Source organism: Gymnogyps californianus, chromosome 6 (assembly GCF_018139145.2).
Source record: "Gymnogyps californianus isolate 813 chromosome 6, ASM1813914v2, whole genome shotgun sequence".
Classification (NCBI taxonomy): Eukaryota; Metazoa; Chordata; class Aves; order Accipitriformes; family Cathartidae; genus Gymnogyps; species Gymnogyps californianus.
In genome coordinates this window covers 37,216,827-37,235,357 of record NC_059476.1, presented here as the reverse complement: position 1 = coordinate 37,235,357, position 18,531 = coordinate 37,216,827, and the positions used below count along the sequence as shown (strand labels likewise).

At 47.9% G+C, this 18,531-nt stretch overlaps 1 protein-coding gene across 2 annotated transcripts in view; it reads right to left on the bottom strand.

The window, feature by feature from the left end:
- LOC127017490 (hexokinase-1) overlaps positions 1–4,399 on the bottom strand; it is a 39,411-nt gene extending 35,012 nt beyond the window's left edge. For both annotated transcript variants that reach the window (XM_050898565.1, XM_050898566.1), the window contains exon 1: positions 4,330–4,399. In XM_050898565.1, coding sequence (XP_050754522.1) covers positions 4,330–4,392 — 63 coding nt within the window. In that variant the 5' untranslated portion in view covers positions 4,393–4,399. The remainder of the gene's footprint in view (positions 1–4,329) is intronic.
- Between the last annotated feature and the right edge of the window lie 14,132 nt (positions 4,400–18,531).

The window sequence follows — 18,531 nt, the reverse complement described above, 5'->3', positions numbered from 1 at the left end:
GGTGACTAAACCTCGGTTTGAAACAAAATCACTCCTGTGTGTTACAGTTTCCAAAACTATAAAAAAAAAAAAAAAGGCAGTTTTTTTTTTCTCCCAGGCAGGAAAAGGGTTAGTCATTCTGGCAGCGCCACTGCAAGGGAAAAAGCGCGGCTCTCCTGCGCTGGCAGCACAGGCAGCCCTCCAAGGGATGGCAGCCCTCTGAGGGAAAACCTTCAGCAAATAGCCATAAATAACTGGGGGGGGGGGAGCTGGGGGCTGGATTATGGGATGGAGGTTTAATAACTCCCTGCTCTGCCTGCAATAAAAGCCGATCAGAAAGCAAATCTCAGCCTTATCCGAAGGGAAGCAGTGGAGGGGCCAGCAGGGACAGAGATGGGAGCTGCCGGCAGCACCCAGCCGGACCCACAGCCCCACTGAGGCTCCTGTGGCTGCGGCCCCGTTGGAGACGGGTGCCAGCGCTTCCCAGGGGATGGCAGAGAGCAGGAGCAATTTCAGGCAGGCAGCTGCGTGGACAAGGAGCAGAAAACGCTCCTTTATTTTGCTGCCATCTCAGAGCCACCCCCCCAGGAAGAACATCTTCCCAGAGTGCCACTACGGGAGCCCTCCAAGAGCTCAATCACTTTTTTTTCCTTTTTCTTAAAAAAACCAGCCAGACAGAATCTGTGAGCAATTTTTTTAAAATAGGATTTCATAATCCGAACCATATGCATATAACTTTTCTTGGTCACATAGGAAAAACACTTTTTGTACTTGGGGAAAAGAAGTTTCTGAAAATCCAGCCATCACAGCAGCCTCCACGGGCAGTCGTGGATAAGTGCATAACGAAACAGGCAGTACTAAGGGCCATTCCTTAAATGCATGCCTCATTCCCCGGACACTGACAACAGTAAATGGTATCCACGAAGAAAGCACTCCCACAACAATTTCAGAAACCATTAGCACCTATTTTACTGACACTGCCTTTGCATGAAAACCTTTCACCATGTAAACATTTTTCTGCAGAGCTAATCATACTCCATACTCCTTTCAGCATCAGGAAGATTCATCAGGAGCCAAGGCATGTTAAAACAAGTAGTTTAGACACCCTGAAACTGTTTGTGCCTCCTTATGATTTATCAGATTGGTTCCTAAAAAGCCTTTATACTGGCAGGTCACCGCTACAGGGCTTTTTTTTTTGATGCCAGCCGCTACATTTTATACTCCATTCCATCACGTTCTTTTCAAGGTTAAATGACATTTAAATGTCACTCTTGGATTGCAAGATTTTTTCCTTCTCTCATCAGGTAATACGACAAAAAGGTATTGTTCCCCTGACGGACAGAAACCAGGCAACATCTAGAGGCTCCCTTTGCTGGGGCCAGCTACTGCAGGTACAAACCTGTTGGAAACAAAAGGTACTCAAAGGCAGTTTTACAAGAGCTCTCCTGCACACAGGCCAGTGGCACAGATGCCAGGGACGCTCTGTGACGCCCATATCCCTGAGGATGGGAGTCAGCCTTTTAGAGAAATCAGGGCCTCAGTTCGGGTTGTGCAAAGTCCTCTGTCACAGTGAGGATGCTGAGCTCCTGCTGCTGCCCCTGGAGGATCACAAACATTCAGGGAGCAGATGTTTTCAAAAACATCTGGATAATTTATCCTCCTTGGAGTAAAACCACATGTGTATTTATACAGTACAGGGCATTGTACATTGCCAGCTTGCTTCTGCACAGTAGGGTCATGTGCAAGTGCCCGTACATGTGGTTTCATCGGAAAATGCCCCCTTGCAGGGGCTGCAGGGCCACAGGGCTGCCAGCATGCAACGAACAACCCACACCTTCAACACTACACATCCACCCTGCCTATTCCTCCTGCTTGCCACAACTCATCTTGAAAAATGTTTCAGAAACTGCAAATTTGAACAAAATTACTCTCAAACTTAAGAGGGTGTATAAAATCCAGCAAAACCAGTTCAAAGCACTAGTTCTTAGATCCAGGGTATCCCGAGGGCCTGAAACCACCAGCCCCATCTGTGCCCCTCGGCAGGGCTCCCACTACAGAAAGGCAGTGCTGAGCATTAGTGCCGTGCAGGCATGGGAACCCAAAAAAAGAAGGAAACAGGGTCACAAGGTAAGAAGGATGTTCAGCCTTGATGCAGTGGAGATCCGTAACAAATCCATTCCCAAATTCACCTCTTTGGTACTTTTAACCCTTTCACACCCCTCCTGTGACCCACAGCAGCATCCTCAAGGTGACCTGCCACCTGTGCCAACCAAATGCCGAGCCGATCGCTGCCATGGACCAGGGAGGCAGAGGAGCAGCCGCCACAGCCAGGAGCCCCGCGGGGCAGAGCAGCAAGTGGGGGCAATGCCTCGGTCGGCAGCCCCCGGCTGCAAGCACGTACCAGCAGAAAGTGCTGCTCTTCCGGAAGCAGAGAGGAGAGGGGGAGGGACCTGAAATGAAGCCATGCAGGCACGTATTCCCCTAAGTGGCACGCTGAGATGGAGCACAAACCTCGCAAGCAGCACACTGAGATGGAGCAAAAACCCCTTTGCCTCACGGGGAACTAGGGAGCAGAGCCCACCGGCTCCCAGCGGCTGCGGGGCAGCAGAGCAGTGGGGCAGAGCCTCTGACTGCCGCAGAAACCCTCCCTACAGGACAGCCAAAAGTGAGAGGGCTCAATATCCATTCCAAAAGGATATAAACAGGAAAAGATGTCTTACATCCTCCAAAACCAGTAGTCTGCTTCTTTTTTTTAATTGGATTTTATTTTTTTTATTTTCTTTTTCAGACAAAACCAGATTGATCCATAAGAATGCTTTACACCTCCCTGGCCAAACGATTTCCTGTGCCGTCAGACAATAGCAGCCTCATGGTGCCAAACCAGCCTGCAATAAATAACCTCTGGGAACACCACAGAGTTTCCCCTGTGCCTGTATGCTCCCACCGCGCCTTCCCCACACAGCCTTTCTGCTGCTCTTTGGCCAGCGCGCACCCTTATGCTTATCTTGGATTTCTAAATATAACAGGCACAGTGAAACAGAGCTGGCCTTACCCAGGCATGCACGCCTGGCACCAGCAGCAGCACTTACAAATCCTCCGGGAAAAGGAAAGTAAGGGGCCTGGGGAAAAGGGAGAGCCACGTACATGGGGCCAGAAGGTGCAGAAAGCTGCAGGCTGCACGCAGCCTTCAGCTCCTCATGAGAATTGCTGGGTAGAAAAGCAAAAGGCCTAAACCACGGAAGGAGATGTGGAAAATATGGGGTGCTGTCTTGGGTTTTATCCAACAGAAGAGTGGGCACGGGTGAGCATGTCTTGAGTATGGCAGGATGGGTCACACACACACAGGAGCTGAGGTCTCCCCAGGCACAGCTGGAAGCCCAAAGGGAGGAGGTGCTCTCCTCCCACCAGGACAAGCCCCGAGACCACTACAAATCAGCCCTGCTAACGCTGACGCTGAGGCTTCCCCAAAATATTTTAGGGATGCCTTCAGCAGGCACTCAGCCATGCGCCTAGGTGGGTCACGCAGCACCGCCAGAGGAGGTGGCAGAGGGGAAGCCTCTGCTTCCTGACGTCAGCCCGGCTCTGTGACAGGGCTCGGTGATATTTGCAATTGTTTTCTCGATTTGTGTCCCTGCATCCCTAGCCCCATGCTCTCCGCTCCCTACAGCTCTGCAATATGCTCAGCCGGGACCTAACTGCCATGTTTTTATTTATCCTGTGCTCTTCACCCGTTTCCTTGTGGCAGTGCTAAATCACAGGGTTATACCAACCATACAGCAGTAGTTGCCTAATACTAAAGGAAAAGAAAAGAAGCCCATAGAAATACTTCTTCTTTTTAAGCACAACCAACAACCACTTCCTGTAAATTCAGAACCTGCAGTGACACATAATTCAAAACTACCTGCTCTTTGCCTTCGTCACCCCCGTGCTGGAGTGACACATGCCCACAGGCACCCTGGGGAAGAAGGGGAAGTCCCCTCTCCAGGAATGCTGGTGCCTACTAATAGCCTGAAAGGCCATCACCACCACCCTCATTGCCAAAGCCCCCCAACTCCTGCCTCACTTTGCCGAGCTCCGTTTCCGCGGCCTGACCCGCAGTGAGCCAGTGTGCATCACCCACGCCCGGCAGCCTCCAATACCAAAACCCTGCTCCGCTCTCCACCGGGGATGCTTTGGGGGGGGCCGTCTACCTGGGCTTAAAACCGGGTTTATTCCCCTTTCTCCCATCGCAGGGTCGCTATGGGGACAAAGCAACAAAACCAAAGGGGGGGGGGGGGGAAACAAACCCCAAAAAAGCGATCTGGCCTGGGGGCGGGGGGCGCAGCCCTCCGCCGGGGGATTTCAATCTACCTTTTTGACCTGATCCTCCTTCAGCTCCGTGAAGTAGTAGGCCAGGAGCTGGGCGGCGATCATCCTGCCGGCTGCAGCGGGCGGCTCCGCGCACGCAGCGATGCGGCGCCCGGGGATGGCCGCGCCGCCGCCGCAGCGCCTCCCCTTCCCCTTCCTCCTCCTCCTCCTCCTCCGGGCCGGCCCCGGCCCCGGCCCCGCCCGCAGCCCCGCTCCCACAGCCGGGCGGGGACGTGCTGGCGGGGCGACGCGAAGCCCTCCTCGGTGTTATTTCTGGCAGGCAGAAAGGGGAGGAGGAGGAGGAGGGCGATGCCCTGCCGTACCCCAAAGGGTCTTTTACAGCAGCCTTGGAGACAGACGGCTGAAGGCTTCCCGCCGCTCCTTCAACTCTGCTGTGGTATGGGAAGCAAACTGAAAAAAAAAACCCAAAAAAATAAACCAAAGGTGTTTCCAGAAGAGCCTCTGCATTCAGAAATCTTTGAGAAAATAGCAAAACTGCGGGAACCTCCACTACCACCGAGCATCCCTGGCCCAGGTGCGATGCCTCCTCCAGAGTGAGCGGGACCCAGCCTGGACCCCCTGGGCTGCAGGCTGAGCTGCTGTGAGACTTGCAGGTGGGCCCCAAAAAGCAGATAATCACTTTGACAGTTGTACTTTTGGGGACCCCACATTCATATTCCAGCAGCAAAATCCCCACATCAAATACACTGACGGACAGGACCTCTCCTCCCCGTGTGTGCTGCCCAGATTTTTGCCACGTTGAAGTGCATTCCCCAGCACCCCAAGGAGGCATCCACCGCTGTGAAGCCTCTGAGGGCCCCACATGCACATAAGCGAAGCGACGCAATGCCCCTCCAAAAGCTGAAGGCCAAACGCAGATGCCAAGGTGACATGTATCACCAGCCCGCAGAGTTTTTGCCTGCACCCAGTCTGTCCGCAGGGACAGGAACACATACCCATGCAAATGGAAGGTGATGCTGGAGGCGTGATTTGCATAGAGATTGTCTACCAAAGTCCAAGTGATTAAAAACCTGTTTCTTGAGTTTCCGGCTTCCTTTTCAGTGCTACTTTAATTAAATGGTTGCACTGGCCAAAATCAAGAGCTGCTTTGGCAGACACATCCTCCTTTAGCCTGCCCTAGTCGCTGCAGGCAGGATGGGCAGGATTTCCTTCTCCACCTCACCGCATTAGCTTTAAGCTCATTCCCAGTGAGATTTTCATCAAGCGTTTCACTGATCTGCATGTCTTACTTTTGCTCGTTTGTTTGGCAAGCTAATGAGCAAACACGCCTGCGCTTCCCGGCGCAGGCGGGCTGCCCTGCTGCAGGCGCAGCAGCATCGCCCTGCGACCAGGCGCGGCTGGAGCTCGCGGGCGGCACAGAAATGTGGGGCTGAGCGGCATCGTCCCAACAGCGTCCGGCAACGTCACCCAATCCCTTACACAGGCTGACAGAGCTCTCACTCAGATGTAATTCACTGTTCAGCCACGCTCCTCCTCTTCTGCCAGTTAGAAACTATCTTTAATTCCCAGCCCACGCTTGCTCCTGTTTTCAATCCATCTGTCAGCTGCTAAACCTTGTCTTTCAGCTGAAATTGCTCTCCTCACTCTCTGGTGTTTGCTTTCTATAAATACAGGGGAAAGTAACTGTATACATCCCCAGCTTTTGCTTTGCTAGGTAAGACAGACCTAGCTCTTTTTTGGTCTCCTTTCCCTGAAAAGCCCAGGCTGGTTTAGCAGCTCTTTTCCACACTTGCTCCAGCCTGAATTCATCTCTATCGAACACAGCAGTTAAAGCTGGGTAAGTTATTCCAGAGAAGGCCAAAACCCCTGCACTGATGTACACAGTTCTCCTACTGGAAATATGTCACCAAACCCCTTCTCATTAACAAGCACAAACCCTGAGGCTCCCAAGCTTACCTGAGACACCAAGATCGCCCCATGCCATCAGCCACTGCTCCCAGGGGACGGCAGACCTTTCACCCCACACCAAAAACCATCCCTGCTCCTGCTTCCCCAGCACGGCCAATGGAGTCCTGGCTGCCAGAGATGTCCTCACCAAAAAGCTGCCCTGCAGCAACGCAGATCAAAATTTAGAAGCAAAAAGTTGCTTTCTGCACGTGTGCATTTACATTTGCCTTTTGTTGCTGTATGAACACAGCCTGGCACTGCTCAGTTCCCACAGGCTCTATGTTAGTGGAGCTGCCTCTACAGGAGGTTTACAAGCCCTACTCTTTATCCCCTCCAGATCAGACACCTAAACACCACCTAAATACACGATACTCCCCTCAGTTACCTTGCTGCAGGAATGCTTACTCACTCAGTTAAAACACTTGGACACAAGCTCAAGTTGTTTTCAACTAATCTTTGACCAAATGAAAGCAATTCAAACCATCCCCTTCGGCTCTCAAGGAATTTGAATCAGCCAGCTAACACTCTGGGAAGTCCAAAATATTCAAAGTGGTTATGAATAAGAACAGTCTTCTCTTTAACATGACACCTGTCATAAGAACATGCAAGAGGAGGACAAGTTTATTTTCTTCATCTGCCAAAATTGTGATTTAGAAGTGAATTGAAAATGTCACAGATCGTTAAGGTGGCTTTTGTCTCCAGTGACCATTTGTATTACAGCATATTTCAAAACTCACCAGGAACAACTGCCTCGAGTTTCCTTTAAGCTAAAAAAAGCAATAAATAAGTTCAAAACATCACTACTTCAAAGCCCTCTTGGTTCTGTGCAATGAAAATAAAACCCACACACATTACAAACCCCCAAATAAATTAAAGAATAAAGTAGACACTTAAGCAGGAGGTGGTTCATGTGACAAAGTCAAAAGCAATTAAGGGATGGTTAAACAAGTATTGCAAATAATTTGGTTTGTCTTCAGTTGCTGAGCATGGCATTCAGGAAAAAAATGAACCCTACAACCTAAAAGCCATTAGAGAAAAAGTAACAGTCCATCTAAGGCAAAACAGCTGCAGTGTTTAAACATTTAGTATCTTTAAACTGCTCCTTGCAAGGATAAGTAAGAGCGCATGACCAGCTTTGATGCTGTAACCAGTGCTGCGATGAATGAGCTTTCCTCCTACCAGAGAGCTGGAAGGGCAGCTAAATATCCCCATGGACACCCAAACCATTTGCAAGCCCTCTTTGCATTGCCAGGCCAGCAGCAGGCACACAGGTGTTATTTTGGGGGGGCCCAGGAACAGCTGTGCACAGGCTGCCCAGCACAACTGACCGGCTCTGCATCTCCACAGAAGAAAGCCGCCTCTGCGAGTCTCTCGTACCTCCTTACCATCCAGTCCCGGGTTTTCCTTCTGCTTTACTGGAAGAGATCAATTCAGCAGCCAATTAATTACCAGCACCTAATGTATGCTGCCAGGCATCCAGCAGGCTATTTTGAAAGCCACCATCCTTTAAGACAAATTACTGGAGGCTGAACGTGACACCTGATGACTTGCAGCTATTTTGATTGTGCTCTAATCTTATTGTCCAGGTTTAACTATACTGAATTGTTTCAACTGACTGAAGTAATTCAGTGCATCAGTTCTCCTGGGTGCGGGTTTTTTTCTGCTTTGCCTATTTCTTCATTAAATGTTTACTGCTCTATACAAGTCTGTGTTCAGATTTGGCTCCCATACAATGGGGGGGATTTTTGTTTTGATCATGTCCATCACATAGTTTTGATGTACTCATTTGCTAGATGCTTTCTACTTTTGTAAGGAAACAACGAAGTTATAGTTGTGTTTGTTGTTCTAAGTGTCTGAAAAATGATCAATCCACTTTTATCCACGCTGCATTTTCCTTTCACAATACTTAAAGTGACAGAAAGCACCATCTCTAAGAAACAGTAAGTAAGTTTCCTGTTCATGACAGCACCCCTGACTAACAAGGGAATTTTTAGGTAGCCTTTGAAGCTCCCATTCCAGGGTAGGAAACTGTGTGTTTGCGCAGAACAAATCACTGTGCATTTGTGCTGAACTTGGTGCAGAAGCTACTAAGAAAATCTAAAAGCAGCAGAGATATCGATTTGATAAGCAATTCAGCCGAATGAGGTTAAACGCATTACGCAATTTCACCTTGCCAGGAGGCACAGCAAGGAGGCAGTACCATATAGCCAGCCACAATGCTTTATCTCATGTTTCCCCTGTTAAGAAACAAGATTAGCTATGAACGCCTTGAGGGGAGCTCGTTCCATGCTCAAGAAAGGCCACGCCACATGCAGACAGAGGAGCATGCACTTATAAAGTGGTTTTTATGCTCCTGGTACAGCACACCAGCAGTATGTTTCCAAAAGATGAGCGCTTCCCCTGGGAAACATGGAGCCCGGCACTGGATAACAAAGGGCCAGGACAGGCTCGGCGCCTCTCGCCGAGCTAACCGCCCCAGCCAAGAAAGTGCCGCAGGTTTTGCCTGCACCCAAACACTGGCAGGGCTTGAAGCCAGGGACTGTGTGAGACTGCCGGGCCCTGCTCTGGCAAGAGTGGTCAGAGAGAGGATGACCACCTCTGGCCCCAGGAAAGCAGGATCTCCCTCTCCAGCCCTCCAGCGACAAAGGCCGAGGACTGCCAGTGCTAACGACTGGCTAACAGCTGGTTTTTCTTTTTAATTTATAACTTAGTTTTATATTTATTTTATACATGCGATATACAAATAAATATATTTTATATATTAACAAAATTATAATTTATAATTAAATTAAAATAATTTAATAAAAAAGCTAACAGCATTTTCCATGCCTGGCCATGCATAGGGACTGTCGGGCAGCGTCACCGCCATACACACGCCACTGTTACTGCATGCCGCAGCAGCTGGCAGGGGCACAGTGCACACAGGTCTGCACCCAGCCCCAACGCTGTCCTCAGCAGGTTTCCAAGGGAGGGGACAGGGTGCAAAGTTCGTGTGATGTTGGGGATAATGCAAGAAATCATCCTGCATACTTTGTCCTCTGCCTCTCAAGAGGGTTGCCGCAATACCCAGCTGTGTTTTAGGCACAAAGACTAATAAGGGATTCTGCCCTGTTTGTTGCTCCAGGGAGAGGGTGAGCTACTTTTTAATAAAGTCCGTTTGGAAGCTGTTTAGCTCCATTCACTGAGCTGAACATTTGAGGGCCAAATGACACTACGCAGGGCTACGGCTTTCAAGACTTAAATCCCAGGGACCTCCAAAGACAAGGCAGTATTTCTGTAAGCCGTGTACTACACAACTAAGGATCACAAACAGACACGTCTAGACTGTGGCCATGAGAGGAGAGTAGAGAAGGAAGCAAATCCAGCAAAGGAAGAGCATTGTCTACTGGTTCACACAGGAACAGAGACTCCTGGGGCAGATGGAGATGCTCCTTGTCTCAACTCTCCACATCGGGGCATCAGGCAACTGTGTTTGCTTTTATTTCTTTAAAGTAGTTGCTGTTCTTCAGCATCAGAGGGGATGCAGAGAACATGACTCCAACAAAACCAAGAGATGCAAACCAGAAAGCAGATAAACACAAGCCCAAACCCATCGCTTATGATAAAGTCCCACTATTTGGGAGGCCTGGCTGATTTTTTTTTTTTTTTTTAAACCTCTTAGTGAGGGCAAGCTTCATTAAATTGGGGGCAAACCCAATTACTCCATCTTTAGTTAACTGATACTTCCAAAAGCTATGGGCTGCACGAGCTACACCGCAAAAGACTTTTCTACCCAACTCCTCACTTCTGTGGGGAAAAGGAGGAAAGAGCTCCCAGGAGTCACACTGCCACAAAACTTAACCTCTAGCTCCTGCTTTGCACAGCAGAGCTACTCTATGCACCTGAGGAAGTTGCTAAAAATTCTAAGTTCTTCAGTGGTTTCTTGTGCAGTGTTTCAAGAGAGAAAAAAATCCAATGCACGAGAGGGCACTAAAGGCAGCAGCACTGAAGTGTCATGACTTGCAGGGAGGATGAGCAGCACTGTTTGCGTCCAAGCCTCCCCTGCTGGCTGGAGGTGAAGTAGGATGAAGAGAGGTGTTTTGCTACTGTACAGAGAGGAACCTATTCTCTGATATTTTATAATGTTTGAAAGCAACTTGAAACCCCAAATACTGTCCCAGGACGGATTCCTTCCTCATAGCAGTGTACCTGACAGCTCCAACATGCAGCAGCTATAGCAAAGGAGCACCTTTCTCGCAGCACCATCTCCCTTGTGCCACAGACATCCCCAAAAGCAGCATGGGGACTAACTGGAGGAGACAGACCCTTTTGCTGTGGGGCTGATGGATAAACCAGGGAACTGTTTCCCCAAAAGCTTTCATTCCCCAGCAGAGAAAGTGAAGTCACTGATGTGCTAAAATGCTTTGTGGATGATTACAGGCACCTCCCCCTGCCCAGAGAAGAGTCCCCAGCCAGGGTGACGTCTGGATCAGTAATAGCTCTGGGGGGTGCAGGCATAAGCCCGTGTCCACGCACGCTGCCAGCAGCCATGCTGCTGTTACCCATTGATCCCAGCCGAGGAAGTGTGTGGTTAAAGCAATGTCAAGTTAACAGTAAGCGGCCAACGCAGAACACAATGCATTCCTGTCCATGCAAGATGCTGGGTCATGTATTAATGCGAGTTACAATGACTTAAGTCAAGAGGTTTTCCAGCCCACTGTAGTTTTCCAACATAGATCCAGCTCGCTCACATCCCTGGGCACTCTGCATGCAAGTCCACTCACTTTGCTCTTCCCTTACACACTAAAAATGAAATACAAGTGTAATCCACCCAAACCCGTCTCTTTCTTCTTTCCCCTCCTGTCCTGGGTATTCACCACAGCAGGTTCTCTCTCCCCAGTGCCAGAATTACAACTCATTTTACATCTCTGCAAAGGAAAGCAATAACCATTCCAGTTTTCTGGCCCAACTTGGGGCCCTGCATTAGATTAACATTTTTTCCATTGAGGTGAGAACTGTTGCATCAAGCAACCCCTTTTTCTAGTGCATTGGTAGTAAGTTGTTATTGCAGATCTTACACATATAAAGCAGACCATACACATACACACACATATATATGCACACAGAAGCATATCAGCAAACTCAGTTTATAAGGCAATAGAAGGGCAGTGGTGTTATGGTGATGAACCTAATGTCAATGAGTTGCCTTTCCTGACCAGGAGGTGAAGCATTTTTTTCACTTCATAAAACATCTCTTGACTCCAGCAAACTGAAATGAGCACAAATGCAAATTTCTGATAGTCTACTAAATTTCCATTAACATAAAAAATGTTAAAAGGAATGACACTGAAAAATGGGTAAGATATAGAGTGCAAACTGGTTTAAAATTTCAGAAGTCAAGGCATAAGTTTAAAGTATTTGCAGTTGTTTGATTCAAATCTTTTATCTTGAGAAGAGGCAATTCAATACCAATAAAAGATGTCTGCATAACCAGCAATTCACTTAAGTGATGAGGCAGTTACAATTACTTTAATGAAGGAAAATATAAGCTAATTTATTGTACTATATAGAAACAGCTTTCCTAAATCTGCTTTCAGCTCCTCACAGATCACAGAGTTTGTTCCTCAAAGTTTAGCTCAAAAACACCCACTGTGTGGGAAGACTTACAAAAACAAAGCCAATCCTTCATCCTTGCAAAAAGCAGTTAACCTCCAGCAAACAGCTCGTTTCTGTGCACTGGTATGTACCGTCCCAAGAAGGTTTGAATGGCACAGTCCAAGCCGGTGCCTTTTAACTATAGCGTGTCTTCGCTATGTAGCAGTAAAACCGTAATGAAGAGCTTGTACTTTACAGCATAGAGAAGAGACCTGTCCCTCTCTTTTGGCTTTCCACTAATAACCAGGTCAAAACAAGGCAATACCTCTCAACCCAGGCTAAGAGGCCAGTTTCCACTAAGTATACACCTTTCTCCTTGATCAAGCATTTGATGCTAGCGAAAATCAGTTTGCATCGTGAGTCCCAAACCCACAGTGGTGCAGGCATTAATTGCAGAGGCTTTAGGCTCATGCTCCTTTTCCAGCAAGACCGAGTGTAAGGGACTCTCCTCCCAGGCCAGGTTAACATCCTCGTGATACAGAGCTCTCCCCAATACAAAGTTAATGACCCCCATCCTTTAGCGCAGAAGGGGTGCGAAGCAGGTACTTACTTTGCACAACGGGGAGCAGCAGTAGCCAGGCACGTCCAGAGCGTTCGGCTCCGTCCGCGTGGCCATAGCAGGAGCACCTCTTGCCATGTCACATTGTCATCACAGGGGGCTGTCAACAAGAAAGGAGGCAGAATTGTAGGTTTTCACATCTCTTCCCCCAACCTCAGGATGCCTATGAAAACCACGCGCCCCACAAACCGGTGCTCTCTTCAAACCCATCCAGCAGCTGGGATACAGCAGATGGAGACCCATGGTTAGCATCATCCCAAGAGAGAGGGGAAACTGGGGGCATGTGGGCTATGGACCGCAAGTGTGACCCAGAATAATGGTAGAAATGGGGAATGCGTTGGCAAAGCATTCGCCCTTGCATGGCTCCAAGCTACAGTAGTGCCATGGGATTCCTGCCGCACGCAGGGAAAGGGGGCTTAGCAAGCAAATGTTGTGTGATAAAACACCTGAGTCCTGCTGTTTGTTACCCTAATTAGAAGAACCCACTAGGCCTTGAAAATACAAAATATTCATGCTAAAAATCAGGAAGATGGTCACAGATGCTGGACTTGCTGCTGAGCATCATCCAGGAACAACTGTAGATTTTGAGCTGCTCTGTGATTATTTAGTGATACCTTTTTTTGGCCAAAGTCCAAATCTGTCTCACCAGAGACTGAAGGCGGATGCAAACTGCACCTCTGAGCAAAATTCTGGGTTCTGCGATTTTACAGGCTGTTGTCACGAAACATTTTAGGGTAGGGTCAAAACCTCAACAGGGCCAGCCCCGGCCAGGTCCTGGGGCATCCACGTGGCCTCTTCGGGGTCCTCCTCCCTCCCCACCCCAACATTTGTTCCCTCAAGCTGCTCTGGCTCTCTGGGGTCTTTCCCAGGTATATGGGGTGCCCGCACCCAGGGGTGGCAGCAGGGCTGAGGGGTCGCTGTGAAGAGGGGCTGGGGCTGCCCCGGGCTGGACTCCCCTGCAGCCCGTAGGAAGACTGTGGTGGGGCAGATACCCATACTGATGGATACTGGTGCACACTGGTAACCCTTCTACACTGGGGAAGGTGGCGTTTTAATTTTGTCTTTGTTTCTCACCATCCAAATCTATTTTAATTAATTTTCCCCAAGTGGAGTCTGTTTTGCCTGTGATGGTGACCAGTGAGTGATCTGCCATCCTTGTCTCCACCCAGCAGCTTCTTCCTCCCATTTTCTCGCCCATCCTGCTAAAGAAGGGGAGTGAGAGTGGCTGGGTGGGCGTCAGGCAACCAGCTACGGTCAACCCGCCACACCAGGTCAAATACAAACCTGGAAGAGATTCTGGACCCCTATTTTCATTCTCAGATTTTCACACACAAAAAAAGCAGAGGGGGAATGAACAATTTTCAAAAATTCATGTGTCAGAAAGAAAATTCTTATTTTAATTAAAAAGTTTTCTCCATCCCTCTGACCCATTCCTGGTAGTAAACCTGATAGTCTAGCTTCACAGCGTAGCTACAAGAGATGGGTGATGGAAAATCACTTTTTTAAAAATCTAAACCAAGAAGTTTTTCTTGTCATGTCAGTGCTTTAAATGGGTGACGCAGCCCTATGGGCTTCCTGGTTAATAGCTCTGGCACCAGATTTCAGCAGCGGTCCCCAGTACTCGCTGCAGCAATGCATAACCCCATCCTGCTTGTCTCACCCTTCCTTCCCTGAGGAAGGTGTAATTTTTGTCAAAGCAAAAGTATCCTCACAAAAGCCCTGATATCTTACGCCACTACAACTCGTCCCCTGCTAGCTCCTTTGACAGCTGCCATGAGTTCACCAGTCCCGTCTGGGACCTGACCCACCATCAACAGACCCACGGTCTTGCTCAGGGCATCTCTGTCACCCAGCAGGGTTACAGATATTTCTGCTTTGACATCGATACAAACAAATGTTTTAATCACAACTTTCATCTATAACCATGTTTTGGACAGATAATCGCAACAAGTGTCTGTGGCTATCAGTCAACATTCGAGACCTAGAAATACCCTCAGCTGTTTTATCACTTGCCCTTAATATCAGATGCTACTAACTCAGGTCGCCAGCATGAAGATGCAGGGACGCAGGTAAGGTGTAGGTGAGAAGGTCTCATGCTTTTCAGTATCAGCCTGGTCGACCCCTTCCTTCCCCCCTGCACAGCAGTGTCATTGCACATGGTTCAACAGATGCTGTCCTGGGTGCCGGGATGAGCATCCTCCTTGCAGAGCTTTGTCAGCACCCCAAGTACCCTAAGTGGAATTTTTTTTTGCCCGTCTCTGCAGCACTGCATATTCAGAACAAGAGGGTTCAACTTGGACTCCTTAAACTTTGACGAGAGCTGGGACAATAAATCCAAATGATTTCCAACTGCAAAAGAGGAATTTGCTTAAAAATAAAACTGAATTTTTCACATACCCTTGGCTTTATCTGGAGAGCAGTCTGGACAGTAAGACACAATCACCAGCACAAACAGGATCCCAAATATACTTAAAGAGCAAAAGAGCCTCTCTGCAGTCGTGTGACGATGGTGCTTCATTTGGATCTGCTTTCCAAACACTTACACAGCACCCCCTTCCAATCACAACATGCCACTTTGAAATGCCAGTACCACTTAGCTCCTCAGTCTATTAGACCATGAAGCAATAAACCCAGAGACACAAAAATAACCCAGATACCTACTTTAGCACCCAGTTGAGTTGACAGGTGTTATCCCGAGGGCTCCATGGCAAAAGCATCCTCAGAAATGCCATACCTTGACCTTTGCACAACAGGCATCATGAAGCTGATCTCCAAAAACCACAGTGTCTTCCTAAAAGGTGCTAATATTAACTATAGCCCTTTGTTTCTTTGCACTCAAGGTTTCTCCCTGTCAGCTTTCTGGCATTTGCCAGCGTGGTGCACGCTTTACTGGGCAGATATTGAGCTGCAAATTCCTTCATACTTCTCTATCCACAGCATTCTGCAGCTAAAGCGCTAGCCGGCCAGCAGATGAAAATGCCACTTACTGCTTATTCCTGCTGCAGTTTGTTGAATTAAAACCTCTTTGTTTGCAAGCTGTAAACAAATTCTTCTTAATCTTTCAATAAAAAAATGTCAATTATGCTCTCTAACAATGTAACTTCATTGTGATGAAAGAAGGCATTGCTATTGCTCTAATCGTGATAACATATCAGCTGCTTTTAGAGTCAATTCCTTTTTGTGCAAAATTTAATGACCATGCAATTATTCAAATTTCAGACTAACAGTCTGGGCTTTAGTCGTACAGCACTGCTCCCTTGCTCTGAAAACACACACTTGAAAGCAACAGAAAAGTCTCTAGAGCAGAATTTCTGAGTTCAGAATGCAAAACACCTTTAAAATTCATTCAGCATAGCCGGACTCAGGCCCACGTTCAACACAGCTACTTCATTGGAGAGCCAAGGAAAGAAAGCCAAAATCTCGGCACGCTATCGCAGGCGCTTCTCAGGCCCAAGGCTTTCATTTGGCTTCACTGGGAACCGTGTTTATGTCCAGCTTCCTCATCTCTCTCTGGTTTCAGTGCATTTCCTGCAGAATTGCTGGCCACAGCAGATGTGCCCTTCAGGCATTTCAACTTTTTTTTTTTTTTTTTCTCATGCCAGTATTTATCCCATTTGTTTCCAGAATCAGCTGCAGCTCCCAAATCAGCGTCCGTAACTTTCCGCTTTTAAGTATTCAGGACATGCCTGCTGGGAAAGCATCTTCCTTGTTTACCTGCTCAGACCCTCACAGACTTTCCCTCCATGCCTTTCCGCCATCCATTTTCTCCTCCTGCAGAGAGCTCCCCTCTACGACAAAGTTGTCCATCACCAGCTAATCTGCTCCATTAACCGCTTACATTCCAATAACCGCTCTCAGCATCCTAACTGTGCTTTATTTATGCTTTCATGCAGCCGCAGCCAGAGATGGCTGCTGCCCCAGAATCTCAGCTCACCCCATAAGGTGCCTTTCCTCCCTGCTGAGGGAGTGCCTGTGCTAAACTCAGCCTTGCGGGTCTCATCCCCTCCACATCTCCCTGCTCTTCAACTCTCTGTGGCAGCAGAGGACAGCCTTTTTTTGCTCCCAGGAGGGGACGCAGCCTGCAATGATGAGGACAGTCCTGTACAATGGCCTCGCAGGCAGCAGTCCCAGTCCCACAGCTAAACAGATGGCCCAGCATCACTGTATGATCTGGCACTGGCCAAGCCAGCCCTGTAGGAACGGGGACTTCCCAGGTGCACAGAAACCTTTGGCAAGCTGAACATCCGAAGAGCAAGCAGCAAATTAAGAACAACAAAAACAGCCCTCCAGAAAAGTAAATTGAATCAGCAACAATTGGTGGTTTTGAGAACTGAATCCTGTTATTTCTGAAATGCCTGAGGCTGGGGCTGGGAGCTACATCTCACCTCCAAGTCCAAAGAGAATGGATGCCAGTAAGGTAGCAACCCCACTGCCTCCCTCCTCTTTTATCCTGCCCACAGAGCAATAAAAAATGAACCGGTTAACTCAGTTACATCCTTGAATAGTCCTTGTAATTCACTGCTTTTAATATACCACACCTTGCATTGCTGTCATCCCTTTTCCCCACTATTACAACTTACTTTAAAGTTGTTCTGATGTGTAATAACAAATTTATGGGGAAGCTTTGACTTTTGATGTGCCATACTCTTCACACATCTCTCCCCTCTTCTCCAAACAGCCTTATCCTTCCCAAAAAAAAGGAGAAAAGAAAATACAGTGGCAGTGAAACAGTCTCAGTCTCCCCTCATCTCTTTTCTTTTTTTTTTTTTTAATATAGCTTTGGTTTGGTTTTGGTTAGGTTTGAACTTACACTTTTCTAGATAAAAATAAGAATTTTGGGGTTTGGGGGGTTTTGGGTGGGTTGTTTTTTTTTTTTCTTTCTATAACCAGTTAGGAAAGTTCAAGGGTGAAAGGACCTTCTTTCACCCCTTCCAGCAAGCTCCTGCTTGCTGAGGTTCCCCAGCATTTGGGTCTTCGACTCCTGCACAGGAGACCTCCACCCTGGAGCCCTTTGTCCATTTTCCTGTAGCCAATTCCTTCTGCTGGTGCCAAGGGTTGTCTGGAGGAACGCATGTTTACCAGGTTTCTTACCAAATCTGTTCTCTTTTCACAGCATGCAGCTTTTACTATCTCTAGAGGTGCCTGGGCTGCGCGAGGGCCTTGGACACAGAGTGCAGATGAAGCGTAAGGCTGGGTAGGGAAGGCGCTGGCATCTGGAGGACGTTAAAAAGCACACAACAAGATCAAAATTATTTTGGCATTCCCCTCTCAAATAGACATGACCCATCACGTTTACAGCACCTTCAGTGTGCACCTGCAATGTGATAGTATCAATGAGAGAGGGGAAAACATTAATTAAACTTCTGGTGTTTTTATATCTTGCTTTACATCAGCTTTACAGAGTGGATGCAGTGCTGGGACAGAGCAGACATCTGATTTCCCTTCCCGCTCTCACCCTAACAGGCCATCCATACTCATGTACAGGAAAAGGTCTTTTTTTATTATTATTTAAAATAAATATATATACATCTCTCACTTGACAAGCTACCCACTTGACAAGTCTGAGAAATGCTCTCGATAAGCCCTCAATGACAGTCCAAGGCAGTGGAGGTCCTTTCTAGAGAAACTGTAAGTTTACCTATAGCCGGACAACATTCACAGAGTCTCCCCGGCTCCCTGCCTCCCTCCCTCTCCACCTACTGCTACAGTGACATTGTATCTGAGAGCCCCAAACAAAAGCAAGCTCATTTCACCAAATGCAAAGAAACAAATCACAACAATACTTTCATTTTGGTATTACCTACATTTCAGCCTCAAACTCCTTTAGACTAATCTGCTAATCCTATATAATATTGACTTCCCAAGAAGGGAGATTATGCTTATCAGGATTTCTGAAGGATTTACACATGATCCTATATTTACTTCTGAACTTTGTCAGAGTGACAAAGGGAATATGTCATCACCGAGCTGCTACTGCATTTTCTCTGGATTACGAGTCAAGCACCAGCGCTGTCCAAATCTATAGCCACCAAAATGTCTCTCTAGCAGGCAAACCAGCATATTTATGATCATCTTTTCCCCACAGATGAAAGGGTAACTGCAAC